Raw genomic sequence first — 17,714 nt, 5'->3', positions numbered from 1 at the left:
GTCTAATTAAAATGAATAATACGAATATATTATCTGAAGTACATTAATTTTGTAGTAAATGTATATTAAAAGTTTAGTAATCTTTCTGTTAGTGAATTAAATTTTAAAAGTAATTTCACTTTTCTGAAGCACTCTTAATAGGTTCAGTAAGTTCAGGTTGTTACAAGTGATACTAATGCATCTTTGATTTACTTACTTGAAATACAAATCTCTTTCAGGGCAAACTCATTTGGCTGTCTTGAGGTATGGTTGATTTTTTTATTTATTTTTTTTATTTCAGGTAAATATGCTGAAGATATATTTGGTGAACTTTTCAATGAAGCACACAGTTTCTCATTTAGAGTCAACTCCTTACAAGAACGTGTAGATCGGTTATCTGTCAGTGTTACACAGCTTGATCCAAAGGAAGAGGAATGTAAGTTAACTCCTGCATTGAATTTTTCTTATTTTTGTCACCAGACACCACTGATACCTGAAATGGAAATAATAATAGTTTAAATTATATTTATAAGAATACAAAGCAAAACATCAGTAGAGAGAGGTCTGTTTGTATTTCTGCTACAGGTTTCTTTTATAGCCTTGAGCATCTTTCTGAGCTGAACATTTTCATGGTTACTGAACAGTACTGTTACCAATGAATTTAATATTAGTAATACATTGTTTGAATGCTTGGAGATAAGTCTTCACTCTTTTTTAACCTTCCTATTAATTCCCATGGGATGTAACCATTTGCTACATTGGGGTTTTGCATTTAATTTGTTACCATCTTATTTACTGCAGCTTATGAAGTTATAGTTGTACAGCTCCATTTACTGATGCAGTATGTCCCCTTGGAGTCTTCCTAAATAGCTTTAAGAACTATAAATATCGGTTAGCACTGAGAAAACAAGTAGTGCCGAAAGTCAGTCAGGTATGTCTCATGCCAATAAGACAAAATTTGTATGGGATTTTAATGATGCATAGGCTTTGTGATGACTGCAGGAACATTGACCACCTAATTTACATAAATTTACATAAATGCCGTGAAGCTTTTTTGCCTTCCTGGAAATCTGTTGGTTACATATGGAACTATGAAAGGCCTTGTAATCTAAAACAGGTTTAGGGTGTTCTAGACTATATGGCTAAAGCCTGGACAGGAGAGCAACATCCAATCAATGAAAAATAACTTCAGACTTGTGAGATCCAATGTTAAAGTATAGAAAGCTGTTTCAGTTCTAACTGTCTAGGTATAATAGTTGCATGTCATTCAGGAGTAATTAAGTGTCAAACCAGGAACGTGCTCTTCAGGCTGTCTCTCTGTATGTTGCAATTCACTAATAACAAAATTTAGCTAAGGAAGTATTTTGCATTACATTGATTTTAGAGCAGGTTTCAAAAGACAGCTGTTCTCAGCTAGTAGCAGATTTTCCACGAAATAGTGACTTGCCCAAGGGAATTCTTACATTAATGGGATTTTCCAAGTCTCTTGACAAGTGAGCATAAATCATGTACATGCACCTCTTTTGCAAATTGTTGTGGTTTAACCCAGTGGGCAGTTATACACCACACAGCCACTTGCTCACTTCCCCCTGCACACCATGTGAGGGGGGAGGGAAGTGGAGAAAAAAAGTAAAATCTGTGGGTTGAGAAAAAGGCTGTTTAATAGGACAGAAAAGGAAAGGAAAATAATAATAATAATTAGAATATAGAAATAAGTGATGCACAATGCAATTGCTTATCCCCTGCTGACCAATGCCCAGCAAGTCCCTGAGCAGCGGCCTCTGCCTGGCTTTACCCTGAGTTTGTATACTGAGCATGCCACTATATGGTATGGAATATCCCTCTGGTCATTTGGGGTCAGCTGTCCTGGCTGGGTCTCCTCCCAGCTTCTTGTGCACCCCCAGCCTGCTCGCTGGTGGGGTGAGGTGAGAATGTGAAAAATCCTTGACTTAGTGTAAACACTGCTCAGCAACAGCTAAAACACCCCTGTGTTATCAACATTATTCTCAGACTAAATCCAAAACCAGCACTGTACCAGCTACTAGGGAAGAAAATTAACTATCCCAGCTGAAACCAAGACACCAATAAAATACCATGTTTACTATTGATTGGACAACTACAAAAATCTTTTCTATATACAGTAACAAGTTGTTAACTATTGTCATCTTGTAATAGCTGTAGTTTTCCAGAGTGTTAATGTCATATCTGTGTTTACCCATGACATCCTTGGTTTTTAGTTTAAATCAAAGTGGGATATATGTTGATGCGGTGTTTCTAGTGTGGCAGCCATTCACATTTTCAGGAAAATGGAGAGACCGTTTTGAGTCATTGAGTTAAAGCATCTAAGGATGTTACAGGATAGCAAAGTGAAAAATTGTGCTTTCCTGTGTAAATGGGCATTGACAAGTTTGGCTGTAGGTGTCAGTGCTAAATATCCGTAACTATATAATGTTAGAGAATTGCTAGAAATATTTTTAAATAGTGTGTAATTCCCAGTGCACCAGATCAGTAACTTTTCATAGTACTGTGTATACTGAACTGTATAGCTAAAGAAAGGGACAGACACTGCAGTTAAAGACAACAAGGCTGAAAAGGTGTCTGCTTGATCAAGTTGAGTGGTTAAGTGTGACTTGAATCTGATACTTTGGATCTGTCGCCTACGCATAGAATAGCGGTGACTGCTAGTACTTAGGAGGAACACATGCAGTCCTCAGTCAGGACCTATTAAATTACCATCTTTATTAACCTAAGAGTTGTCAGTCCTTAACCCAGTGTTCCTTATTCACAAACGTCTGCTCAAAATGAGTCACCAGATGAAGACAAAGGAGATGAAAGGAAATTTCATATTATATTTCCTTAAAAGTGAGGGATCAGGAAACTATTTCTCCTATTTGGGACTTGAAATTTAGAAATTCGTCACAAATAGTTTTGTTTTAGACATGATCTGGGCTAAAATAGCTGGAGGATGTTAACATATGAAGGTGTGGGGAAAACATTTGATTTTACCTTTCTTAACCCTCCATGCAAGAATGAAACAAATTTCAGTCCTTCTGCTTAGCTAAGAGCATGTGTCAAATAGGCTGTACTTGTAAAATGAGTATCATTTGCTAGCTCTTTGCCAGCAGGCAGTAACAGAAGTTTTAATGTGTTCCTCTGGGCTCATGTCATTACACAAGAGGAAGAAATTAAGATTCATTTAAAGCTAAGTGGCATGAACAAAACCAGCGCAAATCAGATTCATTGAACAAGTTGCAGATACTTGACAAGATGTTTCTGGTAAAGTCAGAGTAATAAAAAGCTCTGAATGTTTTTAATAATCTGTGTGTTTTCTCATTTTGAATTATTACAATATCTTTCTGAAATAATAAAGCAAATAAAACCAAGGTTAGGATTGTGTCCTAACTCCTAGCACACAATCTTTCTGTCATAGAAGAATTGCTGTGAACTTTGTTTAAATTATTTGAATTATTACACTGTTTTAAAATTCTTGATTTCTCATAATTATTCATTTTTAATTGTAATAATTTTTCTACACATTTTATTCTTTTTATATACATGTATTTTTTTTTCCCCTCAGAAGAAATACTAAACTTGCATGTAGACAAAAAGAAATCCTCTGCTTTCCTTCAGTAAACTGACTTTTATTTCAATTGTGTAGGAAACTAGTCTATATGTATTCAAGAGTTACCATATCGGGAGTCTTTTTAGGACTGGGAAAACATTTTCTTGCTATGAAGGTGAACGAAGGTTGATAGTTTCAGTGTCACTAGAATATAAGATATCCTCCTTATAGGTCAGAAAATAAACCCCAAAAGTATAGTTTCTTGGCAACTATTTTTAATTTCAGTATTTACTTTATAGTGTTACTAACTCTTTCCATATATATGCAAATTTTATAATAATAGATTTTTGTGAATTTACCACATCTTTGTGAATTTATTTGTGCCATTAAACTTGAAGTATTACTACAAGTAAATAATTTCTGTATAAATTTTAAAGTTTTTAAAAGAATATGCACTTTAGCCTTTATGTTGTTCTTTTTTGAAATACTCATACACAGGACAGCTCTGATGTGCAGTGTAATGAAGTATTAGAAAACAGTTGTGTATCACTCAGAGATAAATGGTATCATGGCAGAAGAAGAATTCATAAACTGAGAGTTATGTGCTTATTTTGGTATTATTCTAGTGGTTTGTTAATATGAACTGCCTAATTCTATTTAAATCTCAAACTGGAGAGGATTTTCATCTCAGCAGCAGGATATCAAGTTCTTGATTTCTACAGCGTATTGGTTGTAACTGTGACAAGCAGCTTAAAAAACTTACTGGCAGAAGTGCTATGGGTGAGCAGCCTTTCATGCTTCTGGAATCAAACAGTGTTGTGAATTGTATTTCAGTGGGCTTCTGGCTTTGAATACATGTGCTTTTTTTTTTTTCCCCCTAAGCATTCTAAAAATACTGCTTTGTCATAAGAAATACAGTATTTCAGAAGTTTTGCTGGATTAATGCTAAAGAGAAATTTTACATTTTGCTATAGGCAAAAAAGGTGGCATCAGATGGGCGAAACCTAAAAGGCTTGACAGCTAATTATGCTCTATACTGCTGAAAAATGGGAGACTCGGTCAACTTTCCAATGACAATACTCAATCTATTACAAGACTTAAAAGGAGAGGGTAGTAGATCCCATTTTGAAGGCCAGCTCACTTACTGTCTCTAGCCTCTGAAGAGGAATTTGGTGATTTGGGTATAAATGTAATCTAAGTTAAGAACAGGGACCACATGAAAATTAGGTCATGACCTACACATGTAATATCTTAATGTGGAGAATAGCAGTACTGCCAGTTCATTCATAAGAATTTTTATCCCCAAAGTTAAATAAAGAAAAAGATGGTTCAGTCATATAGAAAGTAACTTTTCCTGGCACATCTCTATGTAATGAAAGTTGGATTTCGGTATGCCTCCCTTTCAAAGATCTGTGCAAATGGGCTGAGCTCCAACTGCTCTCCATGCCTTTTCTCCCATTTTCTTATCACTCAATTCAATTTATGGGTTATTTATTAAGTAAATCAGTTTTAAATTAGTGTGTCCAAGGCTTAATAGTTCAGTGGTAAAGCCATGATAGCATAATTTGTATTTTGTGTGGAAGAAGAGGGATCTGGACAAAATGTCATTTGTTAAATAATGTGGCAGTTCTGTTGAGACCACACTGCTTGGTGCAGCTGGGTGATTTACATCTCCCCTAATGGGCTGCTCTGGCCTCTCTGGTTCTATGTGCTGCATCTAAAGCAGCTTCTGAGTCCTCTTAAAATTATTGCTCTAACATTTACGTCCTCTCTTTGTTTACCTGTAATTAAGGTACACACATTCTCTATCCAAAGAGTACTTGAGCTGGTTTGGATTTTTATAAATAGATATTTCAGAAAATTTTAATTTCTTGTGTTAGGGACAACCTAAAAGGGGAGTGGTTCCAGCAAAATAAGACTCTCTGCTTAGCGCTACTATTAAACCTGGAGCAATCAGGCAGGGCAACATAATATGTGTGTACTTGTAGGCATTGTTGAAGTGGATAATCGTTAAAAAAAGAAAATATATAATGTGGAAATCAGACTTCAAGATTACAGCATCTGCAGGAACTGAAATCTTTATCTGAAGAGAATTTTCAAACAACCCCCCAGTTAATTACCTTTAATTGGAATCTTATGACAAAGTTGCTAATTTGATAGTGTCATTCTTCCTTCCCTGCACTTTTTAAATTGCTGGGCAAAATTTTGAACAGAGAAAGGGAACTGTGGACAACTGAGTCCATTGACTTGTATATCATTTCCTGTAGTCATTCAGTTCTGCAAGGAGTCATAGCTGTGGCATTCAAGATGTCATGGTCTTAAAACTTGTCAGGATGAAATTCTGACAGCGAAGTGTTGAGAGCTCTTCATTTTAAAAGGAATATACATTATTTCTTCATTTGCCATCTTTAGGAGAACTGTAATTTTCGGCCTAGAACCTCTTCATAAATTGTACATTGGAGTGAGTTTAAAAGAATTTAAAAAAAAATCTATTAACAGTTTTTTTTCATCTGATGAGGCAAAATTAATGTAATTTTTAATATCCTTGAAATGTAAAAGTAGCTACTTTCTGTCAGTATGCTGATGTGCTCCATTCCTGACTTTTACTACAATTGGGTTGCAGTTTAATGAGAGGTTTAACGGGAAGTAAAATGTTATTATATATATATACTACAGATGTGCTCTTTAATTTAATTTGTAGTTCAGGCAAAAGAAACCCAGTTATTGTAGCATGCAATTTAAGGATTTTTTTTTCCCAGTTCACTGCTGATTACAAATGAAAGCATACTGGCAGATTTTTTCAAAACCAAATATACAAAAGGTTGGTAGTTTAGCTTTCTGACAGAGAGACAGAAATAATTTTTAATTATGTAGAAAATATTGCTGTGTACAGAAAGTTGGACTGGCTGATATAATAGGTCTTTTTGTACAATCCAAACAACAGACACAGGAAAGATAAAATGGCATTTATTCAGTTTGTCGAATTAGTTTTTAACTTAAATTGTGAACGTCTTAACATTTAAGGAAATCACATCACTCCATTTTTCATTCATTGCAGTAAACCCAAGTGGTGTAGCAGATGGACTTTCAGGAAAAAGTATCGTATGAAATTTAGAATCTTGGACTATACAAAGGTTTTGGTGCTAGTTAGGAATTAGGCAACTGGAAGCTTAAATGTGTCAGCATCAAGTCAAATGCCTGCAGCATTTACAGCTCCTCCTTCAGTGTCTTGTCTCTTCTCACACCTGAATTCCTACATCCAGTTTGTCCTCTTGCTGTGCCAGGTTGTCAGTGAGCCAAAGCTGAGTGGCTGGATGACCAGCCAGGTTTTCACATACATTGCCCCCTGAGGTGGCAAGCCACAGAGGGCTTCTGTTTCTCAGCCAGCTGGCAAGTTAAACAAATGGCTTTGTAAGCCAAACCATTCACAGCCCAGGATTACATTGTGCTTGCAGCATGGGATTTACCTGATCCCTGTGTGTATGTGAGTTATATCAGTATCATGATTCGCAGTATGGCTTGTGCCATGTCCTCTCACTTCCTTAGCAATGTTGTCCTAATGTTGTCAGTTGTTTTGAAATAATGGCATGCTTTTCAGTGAATACTGGTGTTTAGATATCAGTGCAGCAAATTCTGTTAGCTGTTTGAAATTCTACAGCATATGTTTTCTGTGAAGACCTTTTCTTTGTAGCTTAGCTTTAGAAAGAAAGTGATCTACACTTACTGTTGGGAGTTGGTTGATTATCCTCAGGTGTGTTACTCTCCTTGTATATGCTTTCAGAAAGTGGAGATTTAAACAAGAAAATGGATATTATGAATTAGACTGGCTCTGTTTGAGTCATGGAATGGTTTGGGTTGGAAGACACCTTAAAGATATCTTGTCCCAACCCCCCTACCATGGGCAGGGATGCCTTCCACTAGACCAGGTTGCTCAAAGCCTCATTCAACCCGGCCTTGAACACCTCCAGGGATGGGGCAGCCACAGTTTCTCTGGGCAACCTGTTCCAGTGCCTCACCACCCTGAAGAGATTAAGGACTGCTAATAAAGAGTTAATAGAACAATGTAGGTCTCAGTAATACGGTGACACATACTCTGTGAGCATTTTAATATTAAAACAACTGTATTTATTGGAGTACATTTCATTTGCCTCATTGCCTTAAGAATGCACACAGGTTCAAAGAGAAGTATACTAACTTTCATTTTTGTTGGCATAGTCTCTAGTAAGTGACAGTCGCTTTAAAGACTTGCAAGATTACCAAGCAACTCTGAACAAGTACATTTGGTAAGATTTGTAAAACCAACAACCTGCAGGTAAAACAGCTGAAGTACAAAAGAATCTAAGACTAGGGTTTTAGATGAGGTAAAAACTGCTTCTTCTAGTTGTGAATAACCTATACTTCATGACAGGTACTAAATATGTAGGGTTATTTATGGGTGCAAAAATACCTGGAGAAATTGAGAGTTCTGGCTGACATTCATATACAATACTTCTTTCACATACTTAAAAAGACTGCTGATAAGCTAATTAAAGGTATTAAAAAGAATGAAAGACACTGTAATGAAACAGAACCTTAGGGTAAAAAGGAGGAAACTTCTCCATAAACACAAAACCTTGCCAACAGTAATAAACTTCAAAAGCTGAAAATCAAATAAATCCCATCTTTAGCCTCACAAATGATGCTGCCAATATGCTTAGGTAAGAAGACAGAACATTCCATGTAATGCAAGCCCTCTGGAAAAAATCCTGCCTTCTGCTGCTTTGTGATCATACAGTAGAAATCTAGCTCTGTGTGTACATGTGTATGTTATGGGAACCAGAGTAAAATGCAGCTTTCAGCTTAAACAGATGCACTCTCTTAAAAAATTGTTGATGAAGGCCCCAGTGATATGGGAGAGAGGGGATGTCCTCTCATCTTGAATAAAGTGGCACTACTACCAGCCTGTTTGTATAAAATAAACATAAAAATACTCCTAACTACTGTGCTTAAAAACTCAAAGTGTCTCACCTGAATTGAACAGAGAAGACTCATCTTGATTAAAGAGTCTGATTAAAACCAGCGTTTGACTCGTTTCATGTATCGGAACACATTATCACATCCCATTCAAACTCACTGATAGCAGTAGCATAAGCTTAAGTGATCTGCTGGTTTGACATCTCAGTGGGCCATCAGTGGAACTGCTACCCACGTGTAAGGAATGCAAAGTTTGGCTTGCTGGTAGCGTAAAGGTAAAATCTATACCTAAAGATAGAGAGTAACATTTTAGTACCAAAAGAATTGTGAAAAGGAATTAGTAAATGTTGTTAGGTACTTCTGAACTACAGAATAATATTTTATAGCTACAGCAAGCAATTTGTTGAACTACTTTGGGGAGACAGAGCTCTGATACCTATCCATGTAAGCAGAAATTTCCTATGAAGCTAAATGGAGGATAATGTAAAATAACCCTGATACTGGTGCTAGATGAATTTATATCTGCTGTAAAATTTGAAGGATACTAGTAGCAATGCTTAATATTTATATTCCAGTCAGTATTATGCAGTTCCAGATTAATCCAAATAATAAGCCATTTATGATTATTTTTTTTTAAACGGCAATGTGCCCTTTCAGTGTCACTGCAGGACATTACAATGAGGAAGGCTTTCCGGAGTTCCACAATTCAAGATCAACAGCTGTTTGACCGGAAAACTCTGCCTATTCCTTTGCAAGAAACTTATGACATTTGTGAACAGCCTCCTCCGCTTAACATTCTCACTCCTTACAGGTTAGTAAAATAAAATGAATCTAAACTAATTTCTAGCTTATTTTATGTAATAGAGATGCTATATCCAGGCACATTGCTCATGTTGATTAGCACTTGAATATTTAAGGAGCAGGCTGGAAAACTGTAAAGGTGCTGGAGGAATACGGGCAGCAGAAGACATTATAAGCATTAAAACTTTACTTTACTCAGACTTCACCCCAGCATAACGATGGTAAGAAAAAGACATTTTTATTGCCTGTATTTATTGAGCTGTGTAATGCTCTTGGATGCAAAGCAAAGAAAATAAGCAGTTAAGCATATAGAAAGAAAGCTCTTTAATGGAAATGTTGTTTGCTGTCCCAAAGTCAATTTAAATCATTAGTTGGAACCAGAGCAGCCGCACAAATTCACTCATTGTCTTAAGAGCAAGATTTGAGTCACTGGAATGGGAGTTCTCTGCTTCACGATACGCTTTTCATCTGCAGGTTACATTAAAGTTACTTTTCTAAAATCAGGACCTTGAATAGAGGGAAAGCTAGTAAAGAATAATGGCGCAGGAGGTCAATGTTCATCTTTTTACTGTTCTTCAGTAAAATATTTCAGGGTCTGAGATACTAGGCCTTTCCCTAATGTTTGGATTCATGTGTTGTCCAATAAATAATATGCTGTGTTTGCATCACTGTATTTCAGGGACGATGGAAAAGAGGGTTTGAAGTTTTATACAAATCCTTCATACTTCTTTGATCTGTGGAAGGAAAAAATGCTGCAGGACACTGAGGACAAAAGAAAAGAAAAGAGGAAGCAGAAGGTACGTATGTTAGTTTTCTATAGCTTCTGGTGTTTCTTCCTTGAAAGGGTTTGCTTGCACATGTAACACTTTTTTGGTTATGCAATTAATAACAATCCAAACTTCACAGAGTCATCTTCATTCTAAGAAAACTACTTGTATTCAATTCTGTCAACTTTAAGAAATAAATATTTAGTAAAATAATATAGAGGGGCCTAGAGCTTTCATGCTGTCCTAATGTAACTAACATCAGGCTTGCCAAAACTTTTAAGTTTTCTAGCAATGGCTCAGAAAGGAGGAAAAAAAAGAGGAATACAGCAAAAATAAAGAATTTCAGTGGAACCTTTTTTTATAATGCAAAATTCTGAAAATCTTACAGGTGAAAAATCTTGAACAACATTCTAATAGGTATGTTTCCTCTAAAAAAATAATAGGAATTGAGCAATATGTTTATATTTTTTGAAAATCATACAAACACTTTTGCAAAGGGAATCTACTTTCTTGTTCTGCCATTATTATGTACATTTCATACATAGAGACAGTAAATGTGTCAGATTTATTCTTTCAGACTTAGAATAAAACCCTACCTATACAGTTATTTTTCTCTGTATTATTCAGCTAATTTTCCACTACACTGAAGTTTTTTACAAGTCATTTTGCTTTACATATATTTAGACTGAAAGTAAATTTTTCTTGCACTTGAATTGGGATTGGTTTTCATTATTTTGAAGCAAATGTTTAAATGTGGCTAATCAGAAAGCACTGTCTTAGCTGTCAGTTTTGTTTGCACAACTCTCCTACAGCAGAAAAATCTGGATCGCCCTCATGAACCAGAAAAAGTGCCACGGGCACCTCATGACAGACGGAGAGAGTGGCAGAAGTTAGCCCAAGGCCCGGAGCTTGCAGAAGACGATGCTAACCTCTTACATAAGCACACTGAAGTTGTTAATGGCCCAGCTTCACATTTTGAATCAAGGTCCCTTTTTATTATTTCTGTCCTTTATTAAGTACAGATATTCATACAGCATGGTGAACAAGTCTGAAAAATGGTAAATGATGAGATGTTACTGCTATTCTTGAGATGTACTGGAAATCATTGATTTAGCTCAGTCAAACCTCAGTAGTTACTATCTTGTTATTTTTAATAGCAGTGTGTATTCTTGGAATTCATTGTATCCTTGAGGATGTGTTGTCTGCATTTTGAAGAAGGTATAGTGTCACTGTTGCAATCTTGCACCCATGTGTGTCACTACATTCATGTCTTGACCTACAAAATGCCTGTTATTCCAGTCTCTTGATTTTAGTGCAGCAGACACTGCCAAGACTATATGGTGGGTGTGATGTGAACAAACGTCTTCTTGGAACTCAAATGAGAATGCTGCGCTTCTCTTTACTCTTGAACAAATCCAAGATTTGATTGACATTTCTGCTTATAGTCTATTACAGAATCCAACCTGTTGGAGTCTCATTTCACAGCACATATTTGCTGGTGGTTAAAAGTAGCATTTCACATGGTAAACACCTGCTGTGTTTATGCTTCTGGTGTTTGTGCAAAACCAAGTCCATTTTACCAGCCAAGAAATGTCTGATAGGAAAGAGGGCTGACAAGTAATACAGGAGTCTTAGGGGTATGTTTCTGAGGGTTGGTTGGTTGGTTTTGGGTTTTTGTTGTTTGTTTTTTTTTAATTCCAAAGTATTCATTGTCCTCCAAAAAAGTTGTATTTTTCCCTTATCCTTTGCTGGCCAAAAGTGCACCCTAAGAAAGTATTTCATTTAGCTTTGTAAGGTCTTCAAACTAACTTAATAGTGACAGTGGATAATTATGATAACTCTAGGTTTGCTGTCTGAAAAATGGGAAAACCTGCTTATAGAAAACTTGGCTCAATTCAGAAAGTGAAATGGTCTCACTGCATTTCGCTCAATAGGGTACAACTCAAGTTGCGGTTACAAGCATTTTAATGGAAACAACTTTATAGTGTCTTATCTTTGTAAGCTGCTATGTCACACTGTTGGCAGAAACATATGCTTTCCCCCTGTCCTTCTGTTGCGTTGTACATCAAATTCCATATATAGTGTTGCAGGATACATACATGTTGCAGATTCCCCATACTTGTTGCAGGATTCCTTTTATGTCCAGGACCCTGTCTGAAAACTTGATTATCTCAGTACTTATGCACTTAGGCTGTAGTGTACTACATGTGCAGAGCAGGTTGTTCAGATACAAAACAGCGCCATGGTTTTTCACCCCTGAAAAATTTAATAGACCTAGATACTACGGTGGTGGCAGTGTATGGAAATGTAGAGTATTACTTTACTTTTTGCAAAGAGAAATCTTTTTGAAATCTTTGCATACTTGAGAATTTCCTCACTGATCAGGACTTGACATGTTTCAAAAGTTGTCATTAACAAGAAAGTTAAATCATCTTTATTTGCTACTACTATTCAATAATAGATATTTAGATTATCTTTCTTATATTCATTGCATAGCTATAAAGTATTAGGTCTTGAAGTAATGAGTTCAGGTAATTATTCAGTTGTTAATTTTACCGTTCTAACATTGATGAGTGTTTCATGAATGTTACAAAAGAATATAGTTGCATATATATAGGGATCAAGGAGAAGAAACAATTAATGAGTATAATGTCTGTTTCATAATAGATTCTGGTATATGTATACTTCTGATTGTATTGCTCTATTTATTTAACTCAAAATAGTGTGACTAATTAAGATCACACGCATACTATAGAAGTTGTGTGATATACCTGTCAAAATCATTAAACTCTTGAAGCTGCTAGAAGCAATAGCATAGAAAGTGGGATAAATTATTAAAAAGCCATGAAGTACAATATGCAGCATTGATGCAGAGAAGATACGTGAATACAGAAATCAAACTGAAGTATTGAACAGTAGCTCAGGGTCCTAATACTTGCTTTTACTAAAGGTTACGTTGGGTCATTTCTCACTGTTTTCCTACAGATCTCAAGCATATGTGGACCATATGGATGGATCATATTCACTTTCTGCATTACCGTACAGCCAGATGACTGAACTTCTGAACAGAGCCGAGGAGCGAGTGTTGGTCAGACCACATGAACCACCACCGCCACCCCCGATGCATGGAGCAGGAGATGTGAAACCTGTGCCACCTTGCGTTAGGTACGTGCAGATTTATTGGGGAGTTTTAGTTTTCCACCACCTCCCATGCAGCTCAGGCAGGACACGCGTCCTGGGGGCAGTCAGTTGACAGCCCTGATACACGGGCAGCTGCAGGCCCATATAGGAGTTGGAGAGAAAGGTTAGCATCTAAACCCCCTAGGGTGCCATTGTGGAGACCTTGCCATTAATATTGAGACTGTGTCACCTTCTGAGCTATATGCATGGAAAATATTTCTGTGAAAGATGTTAGAATCTCAGGATATAGCTTTGGTATTTTTGAATTGAAAATCTGAAATTTGTACAACAGATTTGTGTTTCAGCCTACATGAAAGGAAGCATATATGGCTGTAAGACAGCTGTCAAAACTGTATATTTATCATATTTACTAAATTGCAAATGCCCTTTTTGTTTTTTTAATTCCCCTTAATGTTCTTATTTTTTTATTTCTCTGTGCCTTTCCAGGAGTGGATACATAGTTAAAGTATTTTCTAGACTGAGGCTCTGATTGTCACTCCCGTGTTGTTTTATACCCAAAATTTTACTTTATGGTCAGGTACTTAAAGCTCAGAGTAGGGGACAGTTAATTCAGACATGGTTGTTGCAATCAGCAAGATGTGTTAGAAAGAATGTCTTTTTACTGTTCAGAAGATTATACACAGAAATGCATAACTCTTTAGATTAATTTTCCACAGCAGCTGAAAGAAATCTTTTAGTGGTCTTTCAAGAAAATAATTCTCCTGTTCCCTTTTGTTTTATTCAATTTACCTGCTCATTGCACTATGAGTATCTAGCATATAAGTATACCTGTCTGTACATAGAATCGGTGACCTTTGATATTAGCCTCACTCATATTGTCATCAAACCTTAACATACGTATTTTGATGTAACTCATCCTCATTGCCTGTACTGTTCTTAAAGTTCTGTGAATCAAAGCAGTTAACCAACCAGCAGTTCCCTTACTTCAGAAAAATTATTTGGACTTACTTAGAGATGGGAGGAGGGAATTACACTAGTATAGGAAACCTTTGGTAAAGATGCAGGTTTGCATAAGAGCTTAACTCAGTTAATAGCTGAATTTGAGCAAAGGCCTGGTGGAAGATTGATGTATATTTCATACTGAGAGTTAGATTTCCTTCTCTATGTTATAAATACCTTGAAATCATCAACAACAAGAGTATGTAATGCTCTTTAATGCCCAGCATTTAATATTCTTAAGTTGCAGAAGTGAATCTACTACTTTGTTGGTTTTGTTTCTGTAATTTTTTTACAGTCTCCAGATCTAATAACTGTCCTGTTGTTCTGTGTTTCAGTTCTACGACTGGCTTGGTAGAAAATCGTCCTCAGTCACCAGCAGCAGGCAGAACACCAGTGTTTGTGAGCCCCACTCCTCCTCCTCCACCGCCACCACCTCTTCCATCTGCTTTGTCAACTTCTTCACTAAGAGCTGCAATGACTTCCACCCCTCCACCCCCAGTTCCACCTCCTCCACCTCCTCCCACAGCTGCTCTGCAGGCCCCAGCTGTGCCACCTCCACCAGCTCCTCTCCAGATAGCTCCTGGAGTCCTACATCCAGCGCCACCTCCAATTGCTCCTCCCCTAGCACAACCCTCTCCTCCTGTCACTAGAGCTGCCCAGGTGTGTGAAACTGTACCAGTTCACCCAGGTCCTCCACAAGCTGAAGTACAGGGACTGCCTCCACCACCACCACCTCCTCCCTTGCCGCCTCCTGGCATTCGACCCTCTTCTCCTGTCACAGTTGCAGCCCTTTCTCATCCTCCTCCTGTTCTGCACCCTCCTCCTACAACCATTGTCCCTGGCCCTCATGCCCCCTTAATGCCCCCATCTCCACCATCCCAAGTGATTCCTGCACCTGAACCCAAACGCCATCCTTCAACTCTTCCTGTAATCAGTGATGCTAGAAGTGTTCTGCTGGAAGCAATACGGAAAGGTAAGGTTTGGCTATTAAGGGGCAAAAGGAATGGTCTCAGCCACTTGCTAAGTACACATTAGCTTTGAGAGATGGAATATTTCACATGTGTAAGAAGTTAGAGGAATGCATCTTAAGTCTGTTTCTGCTTTCTATTCTCTACAGCATGTGAATTGCCAAGTAGATAGATTTTTCCAGTTTGTAGTTGTGCTTATCAGATGTTTAGTTTGGATGCAAAAATGGTTCTCTGTGGAAGTTAGATTTTTAAAAAAAAAAGTACATGTGTTTATAGATGATCTGTCTAGATTATCTCTTCATTTCTGTTTACCTAAAAATGCAGCTATTACTGATAACCTACAGATTGCATAAAAGACAAAACCCTTGTTTCTCACAGACTGTTAGGTAAAAGAACAGACCCATTGCCATTGGAATTTTGATCGCATATCAGTGTATTACAAGCACATATAAATGACATTCAGAAATCGTTTAAGACTTAAAGCTGTAAAGTATCTATTCTTGACATGTCTCAATGCAGTAGTAAAGCAGTCTTCATGTTGCAAGATGCCCCTCTGACAGTGTAAGGGAATGGCACAGGTGCAGGGCAGTGAAAAAAATGATAATGTGGGTGTATTTTTAACAGAAAATATGAGACAGGATATTATAGTAAAAGGATTGATCAATCTGGTCTGCCACTGCCGTTCTGACATTCCTCTCTTTCAAAACTTGACAGAGAACTTGAGGTGGACAGTGTCCACAGCCTTCATTTTTGTTTGCAAAGGGTTGTGTGAATCATGAGTTAAATATTTGTATAATGCTAAAGGAGGAAAGTAACATGTTTGTGATTTGATGTTCTTCAGGTATTCAGCTACGCAAAGTTGAAGAGCAACGTGAACAAGAAGCTAAACATGAGCGCATTGAGAATGATGTTGCTACTATACTTTCTCGACGCATTGCTGTGGAATATAGCGATTCAGAAGATGATTCAGAATTCGATGAAGTGGATTGGTTAGAGTAAAATTATTACATTGCTGTACTCTGCAAAATCGAATGCTAATGTCCATTGTGGTGCTTGTTCTTTGAAAGTTTGATGGTCATTTCTAGTGGTTTTTGTATTCTTTTCTTTACATAATTAATCCATGTTTTTCTACTTTTCTGTTTACAAAAAGCTCCTAGTGCATCTTTGAAACTAAATGTTTTACAGTGGCTTTCTTACACATCTTTTTTGAAAGAACATACTTTGTTCCAATAGACCACTAAGTATTAAGCATGGGCAGCTGTTGGTAGAGTAGCAGTTTCAATTTTTTGGCATATCTTAACTGTGCACTTTGTGAATTTTAAGTTAATGAAGGCAACTGAGATTGACATTCCAAGGGCAGCTGTATGTACTAATGAGCCTTATTCCACTTCTGATAGAGTTTTAAAGCATTAAACCTAGCTATCAAGATATCACTGCCTCGATTACATCTGTACACTAGAAGTACATATAGTTAGCAGCACTGAACAGACTGAAAGGAAAATGGGTCTTTTGGGGGTTTTATTATTGTTTTATTGTTGTTTTTAAATAATTATGGCCTTATTTGAATGTTTAGAGATTCCCTTCCCTCCTTCCCTCCCAGGTACATATTGTGTGGTACTATTTTTGCCTGCATAATAAAAGTTTAATTTTTTTTTCCTTGTGAAATCTTTTGACTTAAACATGCTGTGTAACTTATGTAACTGTTAAAATAACAGTTTGGTTTAATAAATGGGTCATTTTAAATGTTCCTGGTTGTTGCATTTTCAATGGAGCCTGCTTTTCACTGGTATACCTGGGGGTCCTTGCATTTCAAAGATTTTATCTGTGGTCTACAAAGTTACAACAAACATTCTTTGCTTACCCAAGGATCCATATTAAATAAGAAAGCATCTGTCATCACATTATACCTGTATGCGTATCTACCAAAAAAAAAAAACAAAAAAAAAAAGCAGAAATCTTACTGTGATTTGTAAGAAAAAAAAGAACACACCCCCCCCCCCAAAAAAAAAAAAAAAATTGTAGTTTGTGGCTTACAGAATTTAGGGTTGGGGTTTTTTTATAAAAAACTTTACCGTCGGTGTATCTTGAGAAGGGGAGAAGCAGCAGTCAAAATCATGGTTAATGAAAGATGACAACATGGGTGATACTGCAAAGTCATTTTTTAAGTGCTGTCTAGCAGTACTGCATGTTGTGCAGGGCTTTGTGTTTCCCTTCTCTGGAATAATTCCTTCCAAGTCTGAGCCCACAGTCAAAAGCCTATTGAGAAGGAAAGTGTGGGAGTGCAAGAGCACTCTTACCTTGAAGCTTGTGCCTAGAAGATGGAATTGTGTAACAGAAGAAAACAAGTGTTAAAAGTCAGAAGATTTCTGAATGTGGAACATGAAATGTTCTACTGGCTACAGAATAGTAGCCCCTACAAGGGCATCTGGTTATTAACCTACTATTGGGACTGGGCAGAACTCCAGAGGTACAGTCTGGAGTAGGAATACCATACAGCAACCCTTCCAACTTTACTGTCACCATCTCAGCCTTCACTATAATCTT

At 37.0% G+C, this 17,714-nt stretch overlaps 1 protein-coding gene across 4 annotated transcripts in view; it reads left to right on the top strand.

The window, feature by feature from the left end:
• Positions 1 to 16,917, top strand: part of WASF1 (WASP family member 1) — an 88,143-nt gene extending 71,226 nt beyond the window's left edge. For 3 of the 4 annotated variants that reach the window (XM_057413236.1, XM_057413233.1, XM_057413234.1), the window contains exons 3-9: positions 281 to 415; positions 9,152 to 9,305; positions 9,975 to 10,092; positions 10,875 to 11,047; positions 13,048 to 13,227; positions 14,538 to 15,175; positions 16,012 to 16,917. In XM_057413236.1, the coding sequence (XP_057269219.1) occupies positions 281 to 415; positions 9,152 to 9,305; positions 9,975 to 10,092; positions 10,875 to 11,047; positions 13,048 to 13,227; positions 14,538 to 15,175; positions 16,012 to 16,169 (1,556 nt within the window). In that variant the 3' untranslated portion in view covers positions 16,170 to 16,917. The remainder of the gene's footprint in view (positions 1 to 280; positions 416 to 9,151; positions 9,306 to 9,974; positions 10,093 to 10,874; positions 11,048 to 13,047; positions 13,228 to 14,537; positions 15,176 to 16,011) is intronic. The other variant, XM_057413235.1, reaches the window with a different exon arrangement.
• The last annotated feature ends 797 nt before the right edge of the window (positions 16,918 to 17,714 follow it).

Source organism: Pezoporus wallicus, unplaced genomic scaffold (assembly GCF_028554395.1).
Source record: "Pezoporus wallicus isolate ANWC-B61680 ecotype Strahan unplaced genomic scaffold, APGP_CSIRO_Pwel_v1 contig_7505, whole genome shotgun sequence".
In the NCBI taxonomy this organism is placed as follows: domain Eukaryota; kingdom Metazoa; phylum Chordata; class Aves; order Psittaciformes; family Psittacidae; genus Pezoporus; species Pezoporus wallicus.
The sequence above is the reverse complement of the archived record's forward strand: the minus strand, read 5'-3'. Positions and strand labels throughout refer to the sequence as shown.